The sequence below is a fragment of the Alternaria viburni genome (assembly GCF_023758015.1).
Source record: "Alternaria viburni strain BMP 2772 chromosome Unknown scaffold_17, whole genome shotgun sequence".
NCBI lineage: Eukaryota > Fungi > Ascomycota > Dothideomycetes > Pleosporales > Pleosporaceae > Alternaria > Alternaria viburni.
Window position 1 is genome coordinate 146895 of NW_026055786.1, and position 20123 is coordinate 167017.

The 20123-nt window shown below is 52.9% G+C and overlaps 9 protein-coding genes across 9 annotated transcripts; 3 read left to right on the top strand and 6 right to left on the bottom strand.

The window, feature by feature from the left end:
- Positions 1-286: 286 nt before the first annotated feature.
- J4E79_007645 (uncharacterized protein) lies at positions 287-1599 on the top strand (the record flags this gene model as incomplete). The annotated part of the gene is made up of 5 exons (XM_049356509.1): positions 287-390; positions 529-662; positions 716-810; positions 861-1392; positions 1451-1599. 5 exons carry the CDS (start codon positions 287-289, stop codon positions 1597-1599), a joined length of 1014 nt encoding a protein of 337 aa, XP_049208856.1.
- Positions 1600-2263: 664 nt separating this feature from the next.
- On the top strand, positions 2264-5455 carry J4E79_007646 (uncharacterized protein; the record flags this gene model as incomplete). The annotated part of the gene is made up of 2 exons (XM_049356510.1): positions 2264-4296; positions 4345-5455. 2 exons carry the CDS (start codon positions 2264-2266, stop codon positions 5453-5455), a joined length of 3144 nt encoding a protein of 1047 aa, XP_049208857.1.
- A 1110-nt stretch (positions 5456-6565) lies between these two features.
- Positions 6566-7600, bottom strand: J4E79_007647 (uncharacterized protein; the record flags this gene model as incomplete). Its single annotated transcript, XM_049356511.1, has 2 exons — positions 6566-6880; positions 7256-7600. The coding sequence occupies 2 exons, from the start codon at positions 7598-7600 to the stop codon at positions 6566-6568; spliced, it is 660 nt and encodes a 219-aa protein (XP_049208858.1).
- Positions 7601-7651: 51 nt separating this feature from the next.
- J4E79_007648 (uncharacterized protein) lies at positions 7652-8268 on the bottom strand (the record flags this gene model as incomplete). The annotated part of the gene is made up of 2 exons (XM_049356512.1): positions 7652-7807; positions 7999-8268. The coding sequence occupies 2 exons, from the start codon at positions 8266-8268 to the stop codon at positions 7652-7654; spliced, it is 426 nt and encodes a 141-aa protein (XP_049208859.1).
- A 2136-nt stretch (positions 8269-10404) lies between these two features.
- Positions 10405-12081, bottom strand: J4E79_007649 (uncharacterized protein; the record flags this gene model as incomplete). The annotated part of the gene is made up of 4 exons (XM_049356513.1): positions 10405-11340; positions 11396-11607; positions 11659-11935; positions 11983-12081. The coding sequence occupies 4 exons, from the start codon at positions 12079-12081 to the stop codon at positions 10405-10407; spliced, it is 1524 nt and encodes a 507-aa protein (XP_049208860.1).
- A 279-nt stretch (positions 12082-12360) lies between these two features.
- Positions 12361-14008, bottom strand: J4E79_007650 (uncharacterized protein; the record flags this gene model as incomplete). Its single annotated transcript, XM_049356514.1, has 2 exons — positions 12361-13921; positions 13977-14008. 2 exons carry the CDS (start codon positions 14006-14008, stop codon positions 12361-12363), a joined length of 1593 nt encoding a protein of 530 aa, XP_049208861.1.
- A 781-nt stretch (positions 14009-14789) lies between these two features.
- J4E79_007651 (uncharacterized protein) lies at positions 14790-16600 on the top strand (the record flags this gene model as incomplete). The annotated part of the gene is made up of 4 exons (XM_049356515.1): positions 14790-15116; positions 15173-15837; positions 15888-16152; positions 16202-16600. 4 exons carry the CDS (start codon positions 14790-14792, stop codon positions 16598-16600), a joined length of 1656 nt encoding a protein of 551 aa, XP_049208862.1.
- Positions 16601-16687: 87 nt separating this feature from the next.
- Positions 16688-18261, bottom strand: J4E79_007652 (uncharacterized protein; the record flags this gene model as incomplete). Its single annotated transcript, XM_049356516.1, has 3 exons — positions 16688-17507; positions 17560-18155; positions 18208-18261. 3 exons carry the CDS (start codon positions 18259-18261, stop codon positions 16688-16690), a joined length of 1470 nt encoding a protein of 489 aa, XP_049208863.1.
- Positions 18262-19066: 805 nt separating this feature from the next.
- On the bottom strand, positions 19067-20107 carry J4E79_007653 (uncharacterized protein; the record flags this gene model as incomplete). The annotated part of the gene is made up of 1 exon (XM_049356517.1): positions 19067-20107. One exon carries the CDS (start codon positions 20105-20107, stop codon positions 19067-19069), a length of 1041 nt encoding a protein of 346 aa, XP_049208864.1.
- Positions 20108-20123: the final 16 nt, after the last annotated feature.

The window sequence follows — 20123 nt, forward strand, 5'->3', positions numbered from 1 at the left end:
GGGAGGCGGAGGGGCGGTGGAGGCTATCATCACTACGAACTTGTCTGATACAGAATGCACTGATATTGTGAAGGCTGGCCTCGTATTATGCTTGATGCTTAACAGTGGCTATTGCATGGTACCTATCGCAGCTGTGGAGCTTGTCGCTAGTTCCCGCTTCGCATTATCGCCGATATCGTCGCGCCCTACACAATTATCCACACGAACACCCATCCTCGCAAACCAGCGGGCTTTTGAAGCTTGCTTTGCTTCGATCGCGGTTCCCACACCTTCACATTTCGTCAACATGACGTCCTCGCTACCCGGCAACCGTGACCTGCCAGTCTCGCAGTTCAATCTAGGGACGTACTGGGGTCGCGTGCAGCACTCAGCAAACATATCAGATCCGAGGTGAGATACTGCGCGCGTGGGACGATGATGTTTCTTTGGGGATACTGGGTGTGGTGAGTACCACGACCTTGAGCTTTTCCATTGCTTGTTCAGATCTCTACTTCCGGTATACAGTCATCGCTAACAAACGCGCAACAGAACCCTCCTCACCTCGTCGGCCGGCCTCGAAAATGCGAAGAAACTCGTTACCGCATACAAAACGGGCAAGATACTAGAGATGACGCCCGAGCTGTGGAATGCGAAAAAGATAATCGATTCTACCATACATCCAGGTACTGCAATCGGCGCGGTCGCATGCTGAAGGGGAGACGCTGACAGAGTGAAGACACGGGCCAGCCAGTCTTTCTGCCTTTCCGCATGTCATCCTTTGTCTTAACCAACTTGGTTGTCACGGCTGGCATGCTTACACCGGGTCTTGGGGTATGAGAAGCTATTGCACTAGGAATGAGCGGCATACTGAGTGTGTACAGACAGCGGGCACACTAGGATGGCAAGTTACGAACCAGTCGGTCAACGTCGGAATCAACTTCTCCAACGCGAACAAGTCGATCCCGCTCTCTACGTCGACAATCGTCCAATCCTACCTCCTTGCCGTCAGCGCATCATGCGGTGTCGCACTCGGTCTCAACGCGCTGGTGCCCCGCCTCAAGAGCCTGTCACCCAACGCGAAAGTTATCGCCGGGCGATTGGTACCTTTCGCGGCTGTCGCTACAGCTGGCGCGCTTAACGTGTTCCTCATGCGCGGCGAGGAAATTAGGCAGGGCATCGACGTGTACCCCGCGCTATCGGAAGCCGAGCGAAAACGGGTCGACACGGGAGAGATGGAGGTCAAACCACTGGGCAAAAGCAAGAAGGCAGCTACGCTCGCTGTTGGAGAGACGGCGCTGAGTCGCGTGCTCAATGCGACGCCTATCATGGTGCTGCCTCCTCTCCTGCTTGTGAAGCTGCAGAAGACAGAATGGCTCAAGCAGAGGCCCAGGATGGTGACGCCGGTGAATCTGGGTGAGTCAATACGAAAGGTGTCTGTAGGATGATACCTAGGTAGCTAACGCGCAGTCAGGACTCATTTTCACGACATCCATCTTCGCGCTGCCTCTTGCGCTGGCTGCGTTCCCGCAACGCCAGGCTGTCAGTGCGCAGTCGCTCGAACCCGAGTTTCATCAGCGCGGTGGCAAGGATGGCATGGTGGAGTTTAACCGTGGGATATGATGGACCGGTAGTATGGCAAGAGAACACGGTGGCTGTATATCTGAACAGCAGGGACAGAACTATTGTGTGAAATGCTTCAGGCGTGTATGCCATGCTGCAGGCATCAGACGCAGTCGAACATTGCTGCAAGCAGGCGGAGGGCATGGTCGCGCTGCTGCATTGCGGCGAAGACGGTTTTCCTGACGCTGTGATTGGCCAGATTGCTCAAAGGATCTTGAAGGGCATCCAAAGGACTCGTCACGATTACTAGATAAGACCAAATGTCCTCGATCCAAAAGAAGTAGTAGGCAGCAGTGAATTAAGCTTTTCATCAAACGACCGCCTCTACATGTGACGTTGCGTTGATGCTATAACGTCAAACTGTCCTTTGGAGAAAGACCAGGTGTCAAATAAGTCCGGGACAGGGTAGCTCGATCCAAGTACATTACTACGAAACCGCCCTCGCATTTCAACGCTCAAAGGACCACGGTTTCGACCGACAACCTATTCACCACTTTTTCTCTGGGATAGATTCCCAATCATTCTCTTCTCTTCTATCGAGGTTTTCTACCGCAACGTATAACCTCCCACCTTCTTCCCCGCGGCGAAGCACGCACATCCCACCACAACCTCTCCACGCCTGCCGTTAACGACACCTTTCACTTTCCGCACCACACCACACATCATGGCGCCACCCGGACGCCGGAGAGGCAACCTGTCACCGAGAGCCATGCTCCTCGGTCTCTTCTTCCTCTTCTCGACGACCGCCTCCGCCGCCTCAGCCGTCATCGGCGTAGACCTAGGCACCGAATACATCAAAGCCGCGCTCGTAAAGCCCGGCGTTCCCCTCGAAATCGTCCTGACCAAAGACTCGAAACGGAAAGAGACGTCAGCCGTCGCTTTCAAGCCCTCCAAGAGCGGCGCTCTACCTGCGGGCTCCTTCCCCGAGCGCTTCTACGGCGGCGATGCGATTGCGCTCCAGGGACGCTTCCCGGGCGATGTATACCCGAATCTGAAACACCTTCTTGGTGTGTCGAGTGAGAGCGATATCGTGGGCACGTACAAGGAGAGATACCCTGCGTTGGAGGTTACGGGAACGGACAAGCGCAACACGGTTAGCTTTGTGAGCAGCGTCTTCGCTGAGGACAAATCATACACCGTTGAGGAGCTACTGGCTATGGAGTTGAAGAACGTCAGGGAGAACGCAAAGGCGATGGCGGGCAAGGGCTACGATATCCAGGACGTTGTCTTTACGGTTCCGGCATTCTACACGGTAGACGAGAGGCGCGCGCTTGAGGTTGCTGCTCGTCTGGCTGGTCTCAAGGTGCTCAGCGTTGTTTCAGATGGGCTGGCTGTTGGTCTCAACTATGCTACTGGCAGGACTTTCCCCGACGTTACCAAGGATGGCAAGCCGGAGACGAACCTCGTGTTTGACATGGGCGCTGGATCCTTGTCGGCTACTGTTCTCAAGTTCCAGGGCAGGTCTGTCAAGGATGTTGGTAGGCGCAACAAGACTATCCAGGAGGTTCAGGTCATGGGCGCTGGCTGGGATAGGACGCTTGGAGGTGATGCGATGAACTCGCTCATCGTCGACGACATGGTGGCTACCTTTGTTGAGCTTCCAGCTGCCAAGAGCGCTTCTTTCACCGCCGACAAGGTCAAGGGTCATGGACGTACCGCCGCGAAGCTCTTCAAGGAGGCTGAGAGGGTTCGCCAGATGCTCAGCGCTAACAAGGAAACTAACTCTTTCTTCGAGAGCTTCTACGAGGATGTCGACTTCAAGTACAAGCTCTCTCGCACCAAGTTTGAGGAGCTCACTGCCGACTACGCCAAGCGTATCGATGGACCGATCAACCAGGCCCTCGCAGCCGCTGGTCTTACATTCGCTGATATCGACTCTGTCATCGTCCACGGTGGCGCGAGCCGCACACCCTTTGTCCAGGCCCGTCTCGAAGCAGTCGCAGGCAAGAGCAAGATCAGGGCAAACGTCAACGCCGACGAGGCCGCCGTATTTGGCGCTGCATTCAAGGCCGCTGGTCTCAGCCCATCTTTCCGCGTCAAGGAGATCCGCGACTCGGACACCCAGGGCTACAACCACGGCTACCAGTACATGCTCAACCTTAAGGAGCGCGACCAGAAGATCTTCACCCCCAACACCAAGCTTGGCGCGACCAAGGACCTGCCTTTCAACTTCATGGGCGAGTTCGAGTTCACCATGTACCAGGCTGTTCCTGGTGCTAACGGCGAGGTGTCCAAGGAGCCTACTCTTCACTTCCAGAGCGGCAACTTGACTAAGGTTGTTACTCACATGATCAACGAGAACAAGTGTGAGCGTGATAGCTTCAATAACTATGTCCAAGTTAGGCTCAGCCCTGTTACTGGTACTCCTGAGGTCTTGTCTGCGTGGGTCACCTGCGAGACTGAGAGCGAGGATGTCAAGGGCGGCATCGTCGATGGTGTCAAGAACCTGTTTGGTATGGGTGGTAAGAAGGATCAGGAGCCGTTGAAGGAGGGCGAGAGCTCTTCTTCTTCATCTGCTTCGTCCTCCAAGTCTTCCAAGTCATCGTCGTCTTCGTCTTCCGCAGGTGCTGAGAGCACTGATGCTGCGAAGGCTGGAGAGAAGAAGATTAAGACTGTTAGGTCTGCGATCACGTATGATGTTGAGCAGTTGGGTTACAAGAAGTTCCCTCGCAAGGAGATGAAGAGGATGCAGGACAGGTGAGTTTGTGAGCTTTGTTGTATTCGTTCAAACACTAACGTCGACAGGCTCGCCGCTTTCGATTCATCTGACAAGTCTCGCCGCACCCGCGAAGAGGTCTTGAACTCGCTTGAAGCCTTCACCTACCGCGCTCGCGACTATCTCGAGGACGAATCGTTCATCGGTGCTTCCACCTCTGCCGTCCGTGAAACACTCGAGAAGACGCTCAGCGCCGCCTCAGACTGGATGTACTCCGGCGGTGCCGATGCCGACGAGAAGACTCTTAGGAGCAAGCTCAAGGAGCTCGAGAACATTGTCAACCCAGTGATGAAGCGCAAGGACGAAGCATCCAAGCGCCCCGATGCCATCAAAGAGCTCAAAGACACCATCGCCCACATCAAGGAAGTCGAGCAACTAGTCGACGGCCAAATCAAGACGCAATCCGCCGAGAGCTCCAAGAGCAGCGAAGCCGTCTCCAAAGCCTCCGCTGACGCCTCCGCCTCGCCCTCCACCGACCCCATGGACGACCTCGACGAAGAAGCCGACGCACCCGCCGCGCCTGAAATCACCGAAGTCCCTACCATCTACACCGAATCCGACCTCAAGACCGTCCAAGAGCACGCACAAAAAGCACAGGTCTGGCTCGACGACAACGAAGCCAAGCAGGCTGAACTAGGCCCCACAGATGACCCCGTCTTCACGGTCAAGGACATCCTGGCCGAGAAGAAGAAGCTAGACGACGTCGTCATGGACATGATGATGAAGAAGATGAAGCACTTCAAGCCCCCGAACCAATCCAGTTCAAAGACCAAGACCGCGAAGCCGAAAACTAAGAAGGCGAAGAAGACTAAGACGAAGAAATCTGCTAAGGCGGAGACGAAGGAGACTGATGTCCCCGCTGCAGACGGTGAGAGCGGTCCTAGTCAGGCGGAATTGGAGGAGGCGTTGAAGAAGGCGGGGTTTAGCGCTGAGGGTATTAAGCTGAGCAATATGGGGAGCAAGACGGATGGAGAGGGGGAGGGGGATGTAACGGATGAGAAGGGCAGGTTGTTGAAGAAATTGGATATTGGAAGTGAGGCGAGTGAGGAGGATATTAAGGCTGCTATTGAGAGGTTGGTGGCGCAGGGGGGGAAGGGAGATGGGAAGGGGAAGAGGGAGGAGGGGAGTGATGAACTGTAGATTAGAATGGAAGTGGAAAGGGAGGGCAGCGAGTGGGGGAGGAGGGCTGTTAAAGTAGCGAGATGAGAGGCTAGATGCATAGATCGATCGATTAAGATGGCAATGTGAACTTTGAATACGAGTGTATATCGTCAAACGTATGTGCTGGCCTTTTTACTCTCCTTTCTTATTCTTCCGTCTTGCTCTTCTAAAGATACAGCCAAACCCAACCAAGAAAAATCCAACATAGAGACCCTTTCCTTGTACCCATAACATACATACCGTTCTGAACAAGCATCAGGTATCCCGGCCTTCGGTTATCACTTTGGCTACTCCCCGCCCACTCAGCCTGAGATGTGTATACTAGAAATGAACTTTTGGTCATGTAAGATGAGACAAGCAGTGCTTCCGCGATCGTGAGGGGTGGTACGGGATGGCGTAGCGAGAGGAATTGAAGTGCTGAGGAACAGATGGTTGTTCAGAGGAATAGGGATATGTCTAGTTTTCGCAAGTGATTGTGTTGGGTTAGTGCGCTGCGAGGAGAATACGTTGCTTTCTTACACCTTTAAGTGGACTACGTGGAGTGTGCGCGAAGAGTACGTTTCGGGGTGTGGGAGCGGCGGAGAGGATGGAAGTGTACCGGGGAGAATACGCGGGTGTAGAGGTGAGTGCGAAAGCATACGTATAGCAAACCGGGGAGAATACGTAATCAAACACAGCAGTTGATAAAACAGCAAAATAGACCTGGAAGCTTGCATAGATCTCTCACCGCTGTTGATAAATTACTTCTCCGGTCCCAGAAGGATACGTGTATCTATCCAATACACTGACAAGGTGGAAGTTATCGGGGTACATGTTACGCATGTCGTTGTCGTCGCAGTGCGCGCTGTGAAGGCGGCAGCCGCGGCTCAGTCCGGCGGGTGTAAGATCTTAGTGGGAAGTAGACGTCCATCGCAGTACTACCGATCGAGGCCTTCCTCCTAATAGATAAGCGTAGCACTCTCGCTCTTCTAAAGACCATCCTCCCACCCTTTCTCGCTCATCGGGCTGCCACGGACTCGCCTGTATTCACCGGCAAGCGCGACTTCCTCTCTAGACCTTGCACGTAGCAGGCACTTCCATTCCAACTCCTCACTCTCCATCACGTAAGAAATCCGCCATACCACGTCCTTCCTCCTCATCACCATCGCTCTCTCGAGCCCGCTTCCTAGTCCGCATCTTCTTGCTTAGGGCACCCTGGACCCACAAAATCATGTGGGAACCGGAGGCGTTCGCGTTTTGTGGAGGGTAGAGGATGGAATCAGCGCGCTTGAACTCTGCATAGGCGAGGGCCTTGTTGTCGGGGAAGTCAACCGAGCTTCGAACGAGAGACTTGGTTGACGAGCTCTGACACACTGCTGTCGCCTTCAGAGGTTCTAGGATATACTGGGACACGAGGTCTGCGAGCTAAGGGGGGTTCTTGTGGTACGTGCTACGCGGTACGGCGTTATTCTATTCGACTTGAGTGATACCGTCTCTGAGCGTCGGGACAGTTTCCAGTGCTACTTCGGCGCCACCGAGCTCCAGTGCCGCGTCTGGGTGGTTATGCCCGTGTGACTTCGGATCGCTTTCTTGTCCGCTCGTCGAAGGGCGCGGCGAGCGACGGGGTCGCCGCTGCCTCCTCATCCGTACCAGATCGAGACGCCCGCCAGGTTGTGGGGATGATGCCTTCTACATGGCCGCGGAAGGAAGCGAGCTTGTCCTAAGCGCCCTGAAGCTCAACTTGGGTCACGCCGACAAGTCTTCTATCGCATCTTCTGCAGTCTGCAGTGCTGCCTCTACCCCCATACGGACGTGTTCTTGATGGGCGCGCAGAGCTTTCTTGTACGCTTCGCGGCGTGTGAGGCGTAATGCGCGGTTCTCAGGCGTCTCGCCCTCCGGGATCAGCTTCAAGAGCTTTGACATGCGGTGGAGGTTGTTGATGATAACTTGATAGTCCGACCAGCATGTCTCGCCCTCGACAAAAGCTTGGAGCCACGAGGGAGTTATAATCCAGTTAGAGGTAATGGTATCTACGGACTTTTTGATGGCACTCTCGAGTTGTCCGGCATTCGCCTGCCCGCCTCCGAGAACGGTGCTGTAATAGATCGGATCGACTTGGGAATATCTAGCCATGATATGCTTCATCATGTTGCGTTGGACCTTGTTGCTGTTGGGCTGATTTCCTTGGAGATTCTGCTACTCGTTGGCTGCTCTCGCAGGATCTCGCTCGTCCAGATCTGACATCTTGTGTGTCGGTATGGTATTGACAGTGTCGACAACCTTTTTGATCGTATGCTCGAGCCTCCCGGATTTTGCCTGTCGCGGGCTCTGAACAACGTAGGTGGTTTTGTACTAGCCAGAGTCCACTTTGGAATATTGCGGCGTTACTCATAAACTGTATCGTATTCCTCCGGGTCTTCGATGCTATATAGTTAGCCTCCAAGCATCGGCTCGTAGGCCTCCGCCTCCTTTCAGAAATCTCATTCGCTAAGATCTAACCGTATTGTAAACACCGAGCTCAGTCATTCCAAGGTCGCACTCACACGACCCAGGTTATTGTTGTAGGCTTGGAGATCACCCGTCTGGGTGTGCTCGGTATGGATCCTGACTGCTTTCTTGTATGCGCGTTGCAGAGCTCGGCGGTCGGTCCTCTGCAAGGCAGTCTCATTTTGCTGTGGTACCTTGAGCAGAAGTCGAAATCGGTTGAGATTGTTGATATGGGCTTGAAGATCGTGCCAATCAGTCTCTCCCTTGATGTAGCCTTGGACCCAAGAGGACTGGCCGATCCAGCTGGTCTGCATGGTGCTCACCATGCTGACTACAGCCTTTACTTCCTCACTCTTACTATTGTTTTGGCTCACGCCCAGAATAGTTGGGTAGTGAACTGGGTCTACAGCGGATCATCTCGCCATGATCAACTCAACCGCGTTCCTCTGATGGTTGATGGTGTTGACTGTCTGACCGATCTCTGCTGTGTATAGTTCCCCTGCCCTTGATGGATCGCGCTCTTTCAAGCCATCCATGCGGTGACTTGGCAGAACGGGGCAATTGACCGGCCCAAGGTAATATGCTGGTGAAGAGGGTAGGGTGTTCATGATGGAGATTGAGATGATGGATATAGATGCGTATGTTGATATATGGTAGACGTATATGGTAAGAAGTAAAAGATGATCGATTAATTGTCGGTGGATGTAGATATCACGACGCTGAGAGGAGAGAAGAGAAGAGGAGGGAGGGTACACAAGGCGGACGATATATAGTATCCTCCCGAGCGCGATATGACATCAGATACTTTAGTGAACTAGCTCTTCCGGAAGAAGTCATGGTGTTGTAAGTTCGGTGTCGCTGATAGAACCCAGCCTCGTGTAGAATACGAATTGACGTGACTTACAAGCTGGACAAGTTCGGGAGAGACTCTGGAGCATACTATGCTGGAGAAATGAGCTGGAAGATGTAGCAGGGCCTACCCCCGGAGGATTCGCAGTGCTGCAGTTTCGCATGTCGAGAGAGAGAAAGATGACGTATACTGATATCTAGAGTATGAAATACAAGTTGCGAAGCGCTGCCTTCTTTGTAGACGCCTGGCTAGTTGTTCAAAGACGTCGCATACGACACGAAACCCAATCATGACGAGGTTTCAAAACTGGCTCAGAGATACGACCACCAAGCGATTGTAGAGAAGCAATCTGGTATGCTTGCACTGGCCTTCAAAGAGCACCTACGCGGTAGCCTAACGAGCAGGCGTCGGAATTGGTGTTATCGAATATTTCGAACTCCACGAAAACCAGAACTCTTGATCTTATGATTTTCTCTGGGCCTCCTGGGCATCCCACTGTTCCCACCACCCATCACTTTCTTTTGTGCTCCAGGCCCTATAGTTATCGCTGAATCGAGCAGGTGTTGGAGTTGGTTTTAACGAATATTTCGAACTATACGAGGACCAAAACCTCCGGTCTTCTTCCTTGCTCCAGGTCCTATAGTTTTCGTTGTATCGAGCTTGGATCTTATTGTTTTCGAGGATGATGGACAATACTTGTTCTTTCGTCAGACCAGTCCATACCTGTTGAGGCGTTAGCATGTTAAGAGCTTATAATAGATGTATGATCGAAGACCAAAGCTTACTTGATCAGCTGTAGGGGTCAGGCTGAAGGCTGGTGCGGCCTTGATTGTCGGCACGGCGTTGGTTGCCACCGGCAGCGTGACTGTGACTGTAGTAGGCGTGGCTACCGGTAGCGTGACCGTGACCGTTGTAGGCGTGGCCGTCATCTGGACAGCTTCCGCTTCTAGCGCAAATGAACAATGTTCGGGCGAAGAAGATGGTAGAAAGCCACATATCATGAAGGCGGCGAAGGTGAGCAAAACGACAATAAACGTTCCGATACATGTGTTCAACTCGCGTTCGTGATCCTTCTTCTGGTTTTCATTCTGGTCCTGCAGGTTCCTATTCTGGTTCTGAAGGTTCTTATACTTGTCCTGAAGATTATTCATAGTCTGCCGATGGAGATCTAATCTGGCCTGAACTTCCTGCGCTCGCTTAACGAAGTATGGAGCTGACCATTCCCAGGATGTCGTCTGGGTTGCGGATGTGGCTTGAGCCGGGGATATAACCTTTGCGTTTTTGGTCATGGTTGCGTCTGGTGTAGATTTGATTGCTTTGTGTGATGAAGAACACAGAGAAAGCCTGTGTAAGGGTTAGGATAGGTAGGAAGGAGGAAGAGCGAGATCTCAATATATTCGAAAATTCCAGAAGTCCATACTCTGGTTATATCCACTCCATCCCATGGTACTGTGATGACCTGGAGATAACGAGCCAACCGCACCTTCCAAAATTCACACGATTTATTGCGAATGAGAAGTATCGCAACTCTGAGAACATATGTCCCTTTCTGTTTTCCATCAAGGTAGGCTGTCTCTTGTCCCACCAAGGTACCTTACTAATCGCCTCATCATTACAATTCATCCCTCTCGTTACCGTCTTCTCTCGCAATACTCTTCGCCTCGAACTGATCGTCCTCTGGCGCAATTCTTCGTAATCGGAAGACGCGAGCAGCGTGACTCTTGACGTTTGCCTTGAGCCTACCACCAGCCTCAACAACGCCAATCTTCTCGCCGAAGAGTCGCGGGTCTTCCTGAACCAGACCCCTGGCGTAAGGGATCTCGGTGGCGTTGTACCAATTAGCCTTTGACAGGATCGATTCTCTCTCGGTGTGCGAGGCCGCTGCGAGAAGCTCTTCCGCTGTCGCATCGGGCATGCGATGAGCCCAGAGGTCGTGGATTGCCCAGTCGTATTTGACGTGGGGCGCTGATCCACCGGGTCCGTACGGAATGAAAATCTCCGCGAGAGAGACGCTCATCTCCATGTCTTCGCCACCGGCATTGAGCAAGATCACGACTTCATCGCCGTTCTGGAGATGACCTGCCCACACGTGCGTCTCACCCATACCCCACTCGTCCTTCGCTACACCTTCCGTGTCCCTTCGAACACGCGTTACGCTTCGTCCATGGGGGTCTTGGCTCAGCGCAATAATAGCTGGGTTGTTGATGATGTTGAGGGCGGAAGCTGGCATGTTGCGCAGGTCGTTTCCGAGGAATAGTGGAGACTTGATGGCGGCCCAGAGAGCGAAATGTGCTTTGTACTCTTCGTCGGTCATACCACCTTGGCCGACCTCGAGCATGTCCAGATCGCTCCATCCACCGGGGATGCTGCGGTCGGCAAAGGGCGCAACTTTGTTGAGAATGAAGAGAACGGAGCAATGTGTGCCTGGTGCTACGCAGTTTACGTCGCCGGGTGATACGGTGTTGCATCCGCAGAGATCATCAGGGCGAGAGAAAGAGTCGTAGATGTCACCGGTGATGCGCCAACTATTAGAGATACTCATACCCCACTGTCGATGGTAAGTCCTTGAACGCCATAGCGGATACGTATCTCATGGTGCTTACTGTGTGAACAAGATCCTCTCCCCAATTGCACAGATTGAGGAGAATATTCCTTCCTGTTGATCTCAAGGCATCCGACATAACCTTGAAGCGGTTGAACGACACTGACGGTGTACCAACACGACCCATATGGTAGCAGCTGTCGTATTTCAACATGTCAACACCCCAGCTTGCAAAGCTCTCTGCATCGTCAACTTCGTGGTCCAATGATCCCTCTAGTAAAGATTAGCATACTGTGAGAAGTACATATACTTCATTCGTCTTACCAAATCTCGCACATGTCATTTCACCAGCGCTGCTGTACATGCCAAACTTGAAGTCTTGGCTATGCAGATGATCTGAGATAGATTTCAGACCGTTGGGGAACTTGTCGAGCGCCGGTTGAAGCTTTCCCTTCTTGTCTCGACCCTTTGGGTTCTGCCAACAGTCGTCCAGAACGACATAGTTGTAGCCCAAATCTCGCAAGCCTAAGCTCACAATCTGTGCGGACGTTGTAAGGAGCAAGTCTTCGGAGACATCGCATCCAAAAGCGTTCCAGTTGTTCTGATCTTGTTAATGACAATTCAAGAGTAGGATAAGAATGTCTTTACCCAGCCCATTGGAGGGGTAGTAGCGAGGCCATTGTTGATCGCAGTCGCGCTGCCCAGCAGCGTCGTGACCACGAGAATGGTGCTGTGTGATAGAGCCATGACTGGAGTGCGAAGATGATTCTTGCTTCGAGCAAAGAAGCACAATTCAGACTCTTAAACAGCTTTACACGTGTGTACCACTTTGAGTGGACCGCGAACGTGAGCGACGGACCCTGTCGCCAAGCCCTGGCTCTCTTGGGGCTCCACACTCCAGGAAAGCTCGTGAGTTTCGCGACGCTAATTTCGGCTCCACCAGCTTGAGCCGTAATGAACCACTTCGCTGCCGTGCTCGTTCTCCAGGATATCCAGCGTGCTGCTTTGAATCTCGGTCGCGCATGATCACATGGACAGGCCTGAATAGCACGACAATGGGGATTGCCTGCTCAATGCGAGCAACGCTTCGTACTCGGGGTCGTTATCCCTTGGCTCGAGCTCCATGTGAGGGGCAAATTGGACCAGGAAGCGCAACAGCCACCGATCAAGCACAAAGCTGGTCTCTTTACTTCGGAGACAGGTCTGGTGGAACGCCCGAAGACGACTCATTGCACCGTCGACACTCGGCCAATAGGTCTTCAGTCGCAGGAGTATCTCGAAGTTGCGTTCCAATCTGGTCTTTGAGATGCGTATCTGGCTTTCGTCACCAGAAAAGAGCAAGGTGTGGATCTGAACGGTGGAAGCAACGACAAGGATATGCGAAACTGCCGGATACAAGACTTCGCTCCCAGGCGTGGACTGTGAGCGGTAGACGAGGGCGCAAAGTCGGGCGGCATGTTGCTTGCAGGCATCAGCATATCGTCCGGAGTCGGGTGACGCTTCGATTGAAGATGACAAGAATTGATAGTTCAGGAGTAGTCCGTAGTGGTAGTAGCCGAGATACACAGCTACAAACATACGCCCAAGGCCACGCGATGCGAAGGCTGTCAGATTTGCTGGCGTGTCACGCATATGGTGCGGGACTTCCTCCAACCAGATATCGAGATCGCGGGATAGTTCGCGTATCCCTTTCTCAAGCGGTAGGCCTTCAAGGTGTTCTGACACGCACAGTCGATTGAAGTCGATGATCCTCGCCAGAATCCGATTGAGCTTGATCATCTCCGCGAGAAGAGGTGAGGTGATGCCATGCGTTTGATCGCTGATAGCCCCGTCGTTCATCATAGAGAACGGTATCTCATCGATTGGAAGAGGCACAGCAGTGTCAAATGGCATGATTCGCGGTAGTCTCACTGCAGTAGATGACCAAACGTCTACCATGCACAGTGTCCACCAAGTTCTGATGTTGACTTCGCGTTCTACCAGACTTGTGACGGGTCGATTCGGTAGATCGAGGGCCAGACAAAGTCGTCCACCCATGCTGTAGTACATGTTTTCGACATCAGTCTCACCACCCGCGGCAGCGTATGCTCCCAGCAAAACGCATGCTTGAATTGTGGTAGGTGTGAGGTCGCGCATGTTGAACAACCTCTCGCTTGCCTTGCGGTAGACCTCGCCTCTTTCTCTCGGATCAGTTTCGTCGAAGAAGCTGTCGGTAGAGAACCTGGCAGCCAGCGCACATATCGCGAAAAGCACGATAGACGGTACGCGATTGTTTACGACATCGTCCATGAACGAAGCTTTGTGATACATGGAATGAAACTGGTCGTGAATGTAGTCGAAGTATAGCTCCACCAGCGCCTGCCTCAAAGCAGTCGGTGGCAGATCGTCGTGACCTTGATTTGGCAGTGCTTCCGCTTGGTCTGGGAGAGCGCGATGTACCCGACTCAGTTCTTGAAGTCTAGCCCGGCGTTTGGCATAGTAACCTCCCTCTGGGGGGCCTTGGAGACACTGCAGACCATGTGACAAGCAATACTCGCATGCCGTTGCGAGCCCGCCTGTTGGGTAGATGCATTTTCGGCGTCGGGTACTTCCAACCGAATTAGCGGTCGCTCGCCTCCACTGACAACGTGCAAGATGCTTACCGGCACGCTTGGCAGGCAGATGGTTTGCGCATAGCTTGTCGGACTTGCGCAAGAACCTGGGGATGAAGTGGATGGAACGTGAATGGAACGTGGAAAACTCATGTGGAAAGCTCAGGTCGGGGTCAGAAAGCGGGTCTGCTTGGCTCGTGCAGACACATTGCCTCGGCTAGCGTGGCATCGGAAGTTGGAAACACGCTCGGGCTGACAACGGGCATTTCTCACAAAACAACAACAACACTGTGTTAGATTTAATCGAGGAATTTGTCCTACTCAGAGCATTAAGTTGCTTCAATCGCCTTATGAGAGCTCACATGTTATGTTATAGCGCACAATGGGAAGAAAAGGATTCCTTCCAGGGTTGCTGGGAGTCCTTATTCTGGGCCCTGGCTTTCTTTGCAACACTAGAGCCGGGACGGGTCCGCCAAGTGACGATGTTAGCGGCGGAAAACTTCGAGGAAAGCTTTCTTGAAATTCTCTCGCGATCTGGTGCCCGGGCAAACCTCGTCGGGGTTCTGATTGGCTTCATTTGCGTACTCGACGCCTCGTCTCCCCATGGGCACTCTTGTCCTGAATGTCTTTCCCCGCAACTCACCGCGGTCTTGCCCCAATTCGGTCATTACCGGGGCTTAGCTTCCCAAGCTCTCGGGCTAGCCATTTGACTCCTGTAATGGGTTCGTCTGTCAGGCATGCATACCACAGCGCTGGGGACTATATAGACCGCAGATCCGTACTTGTGGTTAACCTGCATCTTCTCAACCCATCAATACCAAAGACCTATCTTTGATACCGGGCATACTCTGGATTCAATTCGATATGGGTTCAGTAGAGAAGACTACTGGCCATGTGGCCGCCGAAAGGGTCACCTCGACACAAGGACACAACACCGGAGACGACACCAATGCGGCTATCAACAATGAGCACAACATGTCCGTCCGACAGTCTTTGAGGTTCTGGTGGAAGGCCATCGTCTTTTCTTTCGTCATCTCGCTTTGCGTTGTGATGGAGGGATACGATACCAGTCTCATGAACAAATTCTTCGCCTTCCAGCCCTTCCGTAACAGGTTCGGCGATGAAGTCGATGCGGATGGCAACAAGCTTGTGTCTGCGAGGTGGCAAACTATCATCCTCAATGGAACACAGGTACGCAATATCCGCATGAGGGTGTCGATGGAACGAACTCTAACACACACACATAGGTCGGATGCATTCTCGGTCTCATCATCAACGGCTACATCACCGAATGGATCGGATACAAGAAGACCATGATTGCCAGCATGCTGTTCATGACCGCTGCCATCTTCATTCCGTTCTTCTCTACAGGACTGGAGATGTTCCTCGTCGGAGGTATTATCCAGGGTCTTCCATGGGGTGTCTTCCAGACACTTGCGATCTCGTATGCTGCGGATCTCTGTCCTATGCACCTCAGAGGATACATGACTTCGTGGATCAACATGTGCTGGGTTATCGGCGGTCTGCTGTCCACCGGAATCCTCACTGGGCTCATGCAAAACACAACTCAATGGGGCTACCGCGTTCCTTTCGCTCTTCAGTGGATCTGGCCCATTCCCATCATCGCAGCTACCTTCCTCGCACCAGAATCGCCATGGTGGTTGGTCCGACAAGGTCGCATCGACGAGGCCAAACAAGCTATTCGCGCAATTACGACACCCACTGAAGGCATCGAGTTCGATCTTGATGCACACGTCGAGATGATGGTTGTCACCGATCAGTACGAGAAGCAAGTCGGCTCTGGAACCAACTACTGGCATCTGTTCCAAGGAAGCGATCTACACCGTACCGAGGTCTCTGCCATGGCTTTCATCACTCAAGCTCTTTGTGGCGTGCCCTTCATGGGCTTTGGGTAAGTCTCTGCACGACTGGCTGACGTAGCAACTATACTGACTTTGCCAGAACACAATTCATGCAGGGAGTTGGACTTAGCCAAGACGACTCTTTCCATCTTACCATTGGTCAAGACTGCCTGGGTCTCGTTGGATGCTTTATCGCCTGGTGGATCATGACACGCTTTGGTCGACGACCTATTTACCTCGTTGGATTGACTGCCATCTTCATCATTCTTATGATCGTCGGGTTCATCGGCCTTGCACCACCGACCAACAAGAGCGCCAGTCTTGCTGGAGGTGTTTTGATCATTCTGATGATCTTCTGCTTCCAGGTAAGTCTTTGCATTCCTCAAGCCACCAGACCAAAGCTAACTTAATCAGCTCTCTCTTGGACCAATCTGCTACTCCCTCGCTGCCGAAATCCCCTCATCGCGTCTCCGTGTTAAGACTGTCGCCCTCTCTCGTGCTTCCTACAACTCCATCGTATTCGTTACAAACACTATTATGCCGAAGATGGTTGGCAAGAACGACTGGAACTGGGGCGCCAAGGGTGGCTTCTTCTGGGCTGGCATTGCGCTTTTGTTCATCCTCTGGGGATACTTCCGTCTTCCCGAGGCAAAGGGCTTCACGTACTCTGAACTCGATCTCATGTTCGAGCACAAGGTTTCCGCACGCAAGTTTACCCGCGAAGCAGCGGATTCACTGAAGCCTGCTTTGACTGAGACTGCGATGCAGTATGAAAAGCAGAATGGTGTCGAGCGCGTTGAGTCGCATGCATAGATCTTAGTCAAGTCGGTTGTCAGACATCTTGGCCAGTTATGCCGCGACTGAATAGGCTTTCATGCTCTACCAAATAATATACTATCTTCAATAACTGAAGTCTCTGTCCATTCCCGTCGCATCCGGTCCCAAGCGTTGCAATCTCTTGTTTCGCCACTGGTAGTAAAACCTCAACCCAACACAGCCGACAGCAACCATGACCAACATTCCAAAGTTCGTCCAATGGCCAGTAGGGTATCCTCGCTCTTTCTCGTTCGCCTTGTAGATCCATACGCCAACAATTTGACCTGGAGCTCCCCAAGAGACATTCAATGCAATGGCCAACCCTGCAGCGGCGGTGCTGTGCATGTTGTTGCTCAACCAGCCAAGCAGCGGGGGAATACAAGAGAAAGCGCCACTGGCTGCAACAATCAGACATCCATAGCGCGCATGGAAAGACTCAGCCGGAAGAAGGGCCGATGCCAGGAAGCCGATTGCGCCAATAGCAGCCAGGACAGCTGAGTGCAATGCGCGGGCGTTGAAGTAGTCCGACGACCAAGCTGTGACGATCGAAACCACATATGCGACGGCGTAAGGTGGTACTGTCATTAGCTGCGCCTGGAGGTTCTCGTAGCCCAACCCTGCAGTAATCGTCGGAGTAAAGAGGGAAAGCGAGCTGAACGGCGCAGAGATGCCGAAGTAGATGATGTAGTGCACCCAAAGTCGGCCGTCAAGTAGGGTTGCTCTTGCGGTTTCCCAGTTTAGTGATGGTGCATCGCCTTTTGATCCTTCTTTCTCGAGCCGTGCGACTGCTAGTGCGCGATCGGATGTCGATAACCAAGAAGCTTCCTCGGGATAATCCGGTAGGAACAGCCAGACGGCTACTGATGAGACGCAAGAAGGGATACCTTCGAGGATGAACAACCACCTTTTGAGACGTCAGTATATGCCACACGTGCGTGCTACGCGTCCCGACTCACCTCCATGCGGAAAGGCCCTGGACCTGCTTCATATGCCCAACGCCATACGCAATCGCGCCTCCAAAAGCACCCGCGAGCGTCGCACTCGCTAAGATGATAGCAACACGCATACTCCTCTCTTGCGCACGATACCAAAACGTCAAATAGTACACCAACCCCGGAAACAATCCCGCCTCAAACATGCCTAGCAAGAACCGCACAGCCGTAACAGTCGCGTAGTTGTTCGCGCCACCAAGTCCAATGGTGCACGCGCCCCAACCAAACATGAGAAAAGCAATCCAGCGACTGGGTTTCAATTTCTTCAAGAAGTAGTTGCTGGGTACTTCGAACACGGCGTACGCGACAAGGAAGACCATGAGCGCAATGGTGTATTGGTAGTTTGTCATGTTGGCTTCTTGCAGGAGGGATTCTCCGGCGTTGGCATTGAGGGTTTTTGCATTGCCGATGTTGGATCTGTCGAGGAAGCAGAGGAGGTAGATTCCTGCTGTGAGGGGGATGATGCGAAGGTCTTGTTTCCAGACTAGGGCGCGAACGGCTGTATTATCGTAATCGCTTGCTGCATCTATGTGTTGAGAGTCCTGAGAGTTTTTGGAGTCCTGTTGACGGTGTTAGAAAGCAAATCATGAACATCGCCGAATGAATTCATACCGAAACCCTCTGCAAGTCTTTCTCGCACGCCTCGACATCGTTCGGAAGCGCCATCTTGCCGTCCGCCTGCCCGTTTTCTCAGAAAAGACAATGTCGCAACGCAAACGAAGAAGCAGCAAGCAAGGCTGCAGACGAAGCAACATGCAAAGACATTGGCGGCCATCTTAAGCGCCACCAAGCGAATGCTTAAATCGCTTACCGCCCTTCGGCTTACCATCTGTTGACCCTTTGGATTAACGGAAGAAGGAAGGGATGGGCGGGCTAATGCGGTTTCGTCAGTAAGCCCCGCGGTGGAGAGAAGTTATGACTAGCCGAATGGCCCGAATCCCCAACGATGTCCCTGACAGCGCGTTATCTAAACAAACTTTCGACGAAGTAGAGCTCGGGAGATGCGCATCTAAGCCAGACTACCATGAGGTCTTGTTTCGCGCTAGGTATTAAAGTTGTACATTGATGTACGAAATACGACCTCGGGAGAGTGTTTCGCGACAGAGTCGAACGCGTCATCGCAGTACCGTGATGCTGCCTCTTTATTACGATACCTCTTATATGCGACTTTACGGACCGGTCGGCCTCCGAAGTCGAAAGATAGCGCGTCGCATGGTCCAGTTCCGTCTCTTTCACAACTATCATCACATGGAAACGGGTTCGCTAGACCGAGGCTCTATTTCAACAAGCTAGATTCGATTGAGGTACACATCAGGGCAAGCTTGCTGCAAAGAACAAGTGGAAGATCTGGAACCATTTGAATACCTCTGGGTAAGTCCTTATATTGCTGCGATACTACTCTATCTATTACAGGTCCTTCGGATATTATCATAAGCTGCTTTGTCCACGCACCGAAGAGCCTCTCTCGAATCTACTCGCCCAGGTTCTGTTGGAAGAACGCGGTGAGCCTGTTGAACGGGATCAAGTCGACGCGATCGTACAGGTCTACATGCCCGGCGCCCGGAATCCAGATCAGCTCCTTCGGTTCTGCAGCAGCGTCGTATGCGTCCTGACTGAACTCGCGAGAATGTGCTATGTCGCCGGAAATGAACATCACTGGACGGGGAGAGATGCTATCGAGGTCGCTGAAGGGGTAGAAGTTCATGAACTTGGTCTGGCTGGAAAGCGTCGGGTACGTGGTGAGGTTTGGCGCTGATCCTGCAGGTGTGAACTCTCCGCGAGACGTGCGATAGAAGTCGTAAAACTCGCGTCCCACTGGATCGGTCTCATTGGTGACTGCCTGAGGAGTTCCGCCGGTGTACTCCGTCTCTCCACCACTGGCTTCAACCCAGCGCTGCGCCGCCGCGGTCGCGATGACCTGCTTGCGTTGTTCGAGGCTCTGAGCTCGCTGTAGACCGTTGCGGGTTACTGCACCCATATCGTACATGCTTGCTGTTGCGATGGCCTTTATGCGCGGGTCAATTTTTGCTGCACTCAGAACGAATGAACCGCTGCCGCAGATGCCAATGGCACCAATTCGCTCGCGGTCGATGTAGTCCTGGAGGCCTAGGTAATCAACCGCAGCGCTGAAGGTCTCGGCGTAGACGTCAGGATGAACGACATTGCGCGGCTCGCCGTCACTGCCGCCCCAATACGAAACGTCGACTGAGATAGTGACGAACCCCTGCTCAGCCATCTTCGTAGCGTACAGGTTGGCGGACTGTTCCTTCACAGCCCCCATTGGGTGGCCAACAACGATGGCAGAAGCATTGATGGTGCGATCGAGGTTGTCGGGTAGAAAGAGGTTGCCAGCGACGGTCATCTGGTAGAGACTGGGGAAGGTGATCGGCCACATTGTGACGTTGTCGCTGCGGTAGAAGTTGTTGGCTCCATATGACATATTTTGTGCCGTAGCAGGAAGCATCTGAAGAAGGGCCACGAAGGCTACAGATGTGACGGCGGACAGCGGCATCTTCTGAACGTTGAGA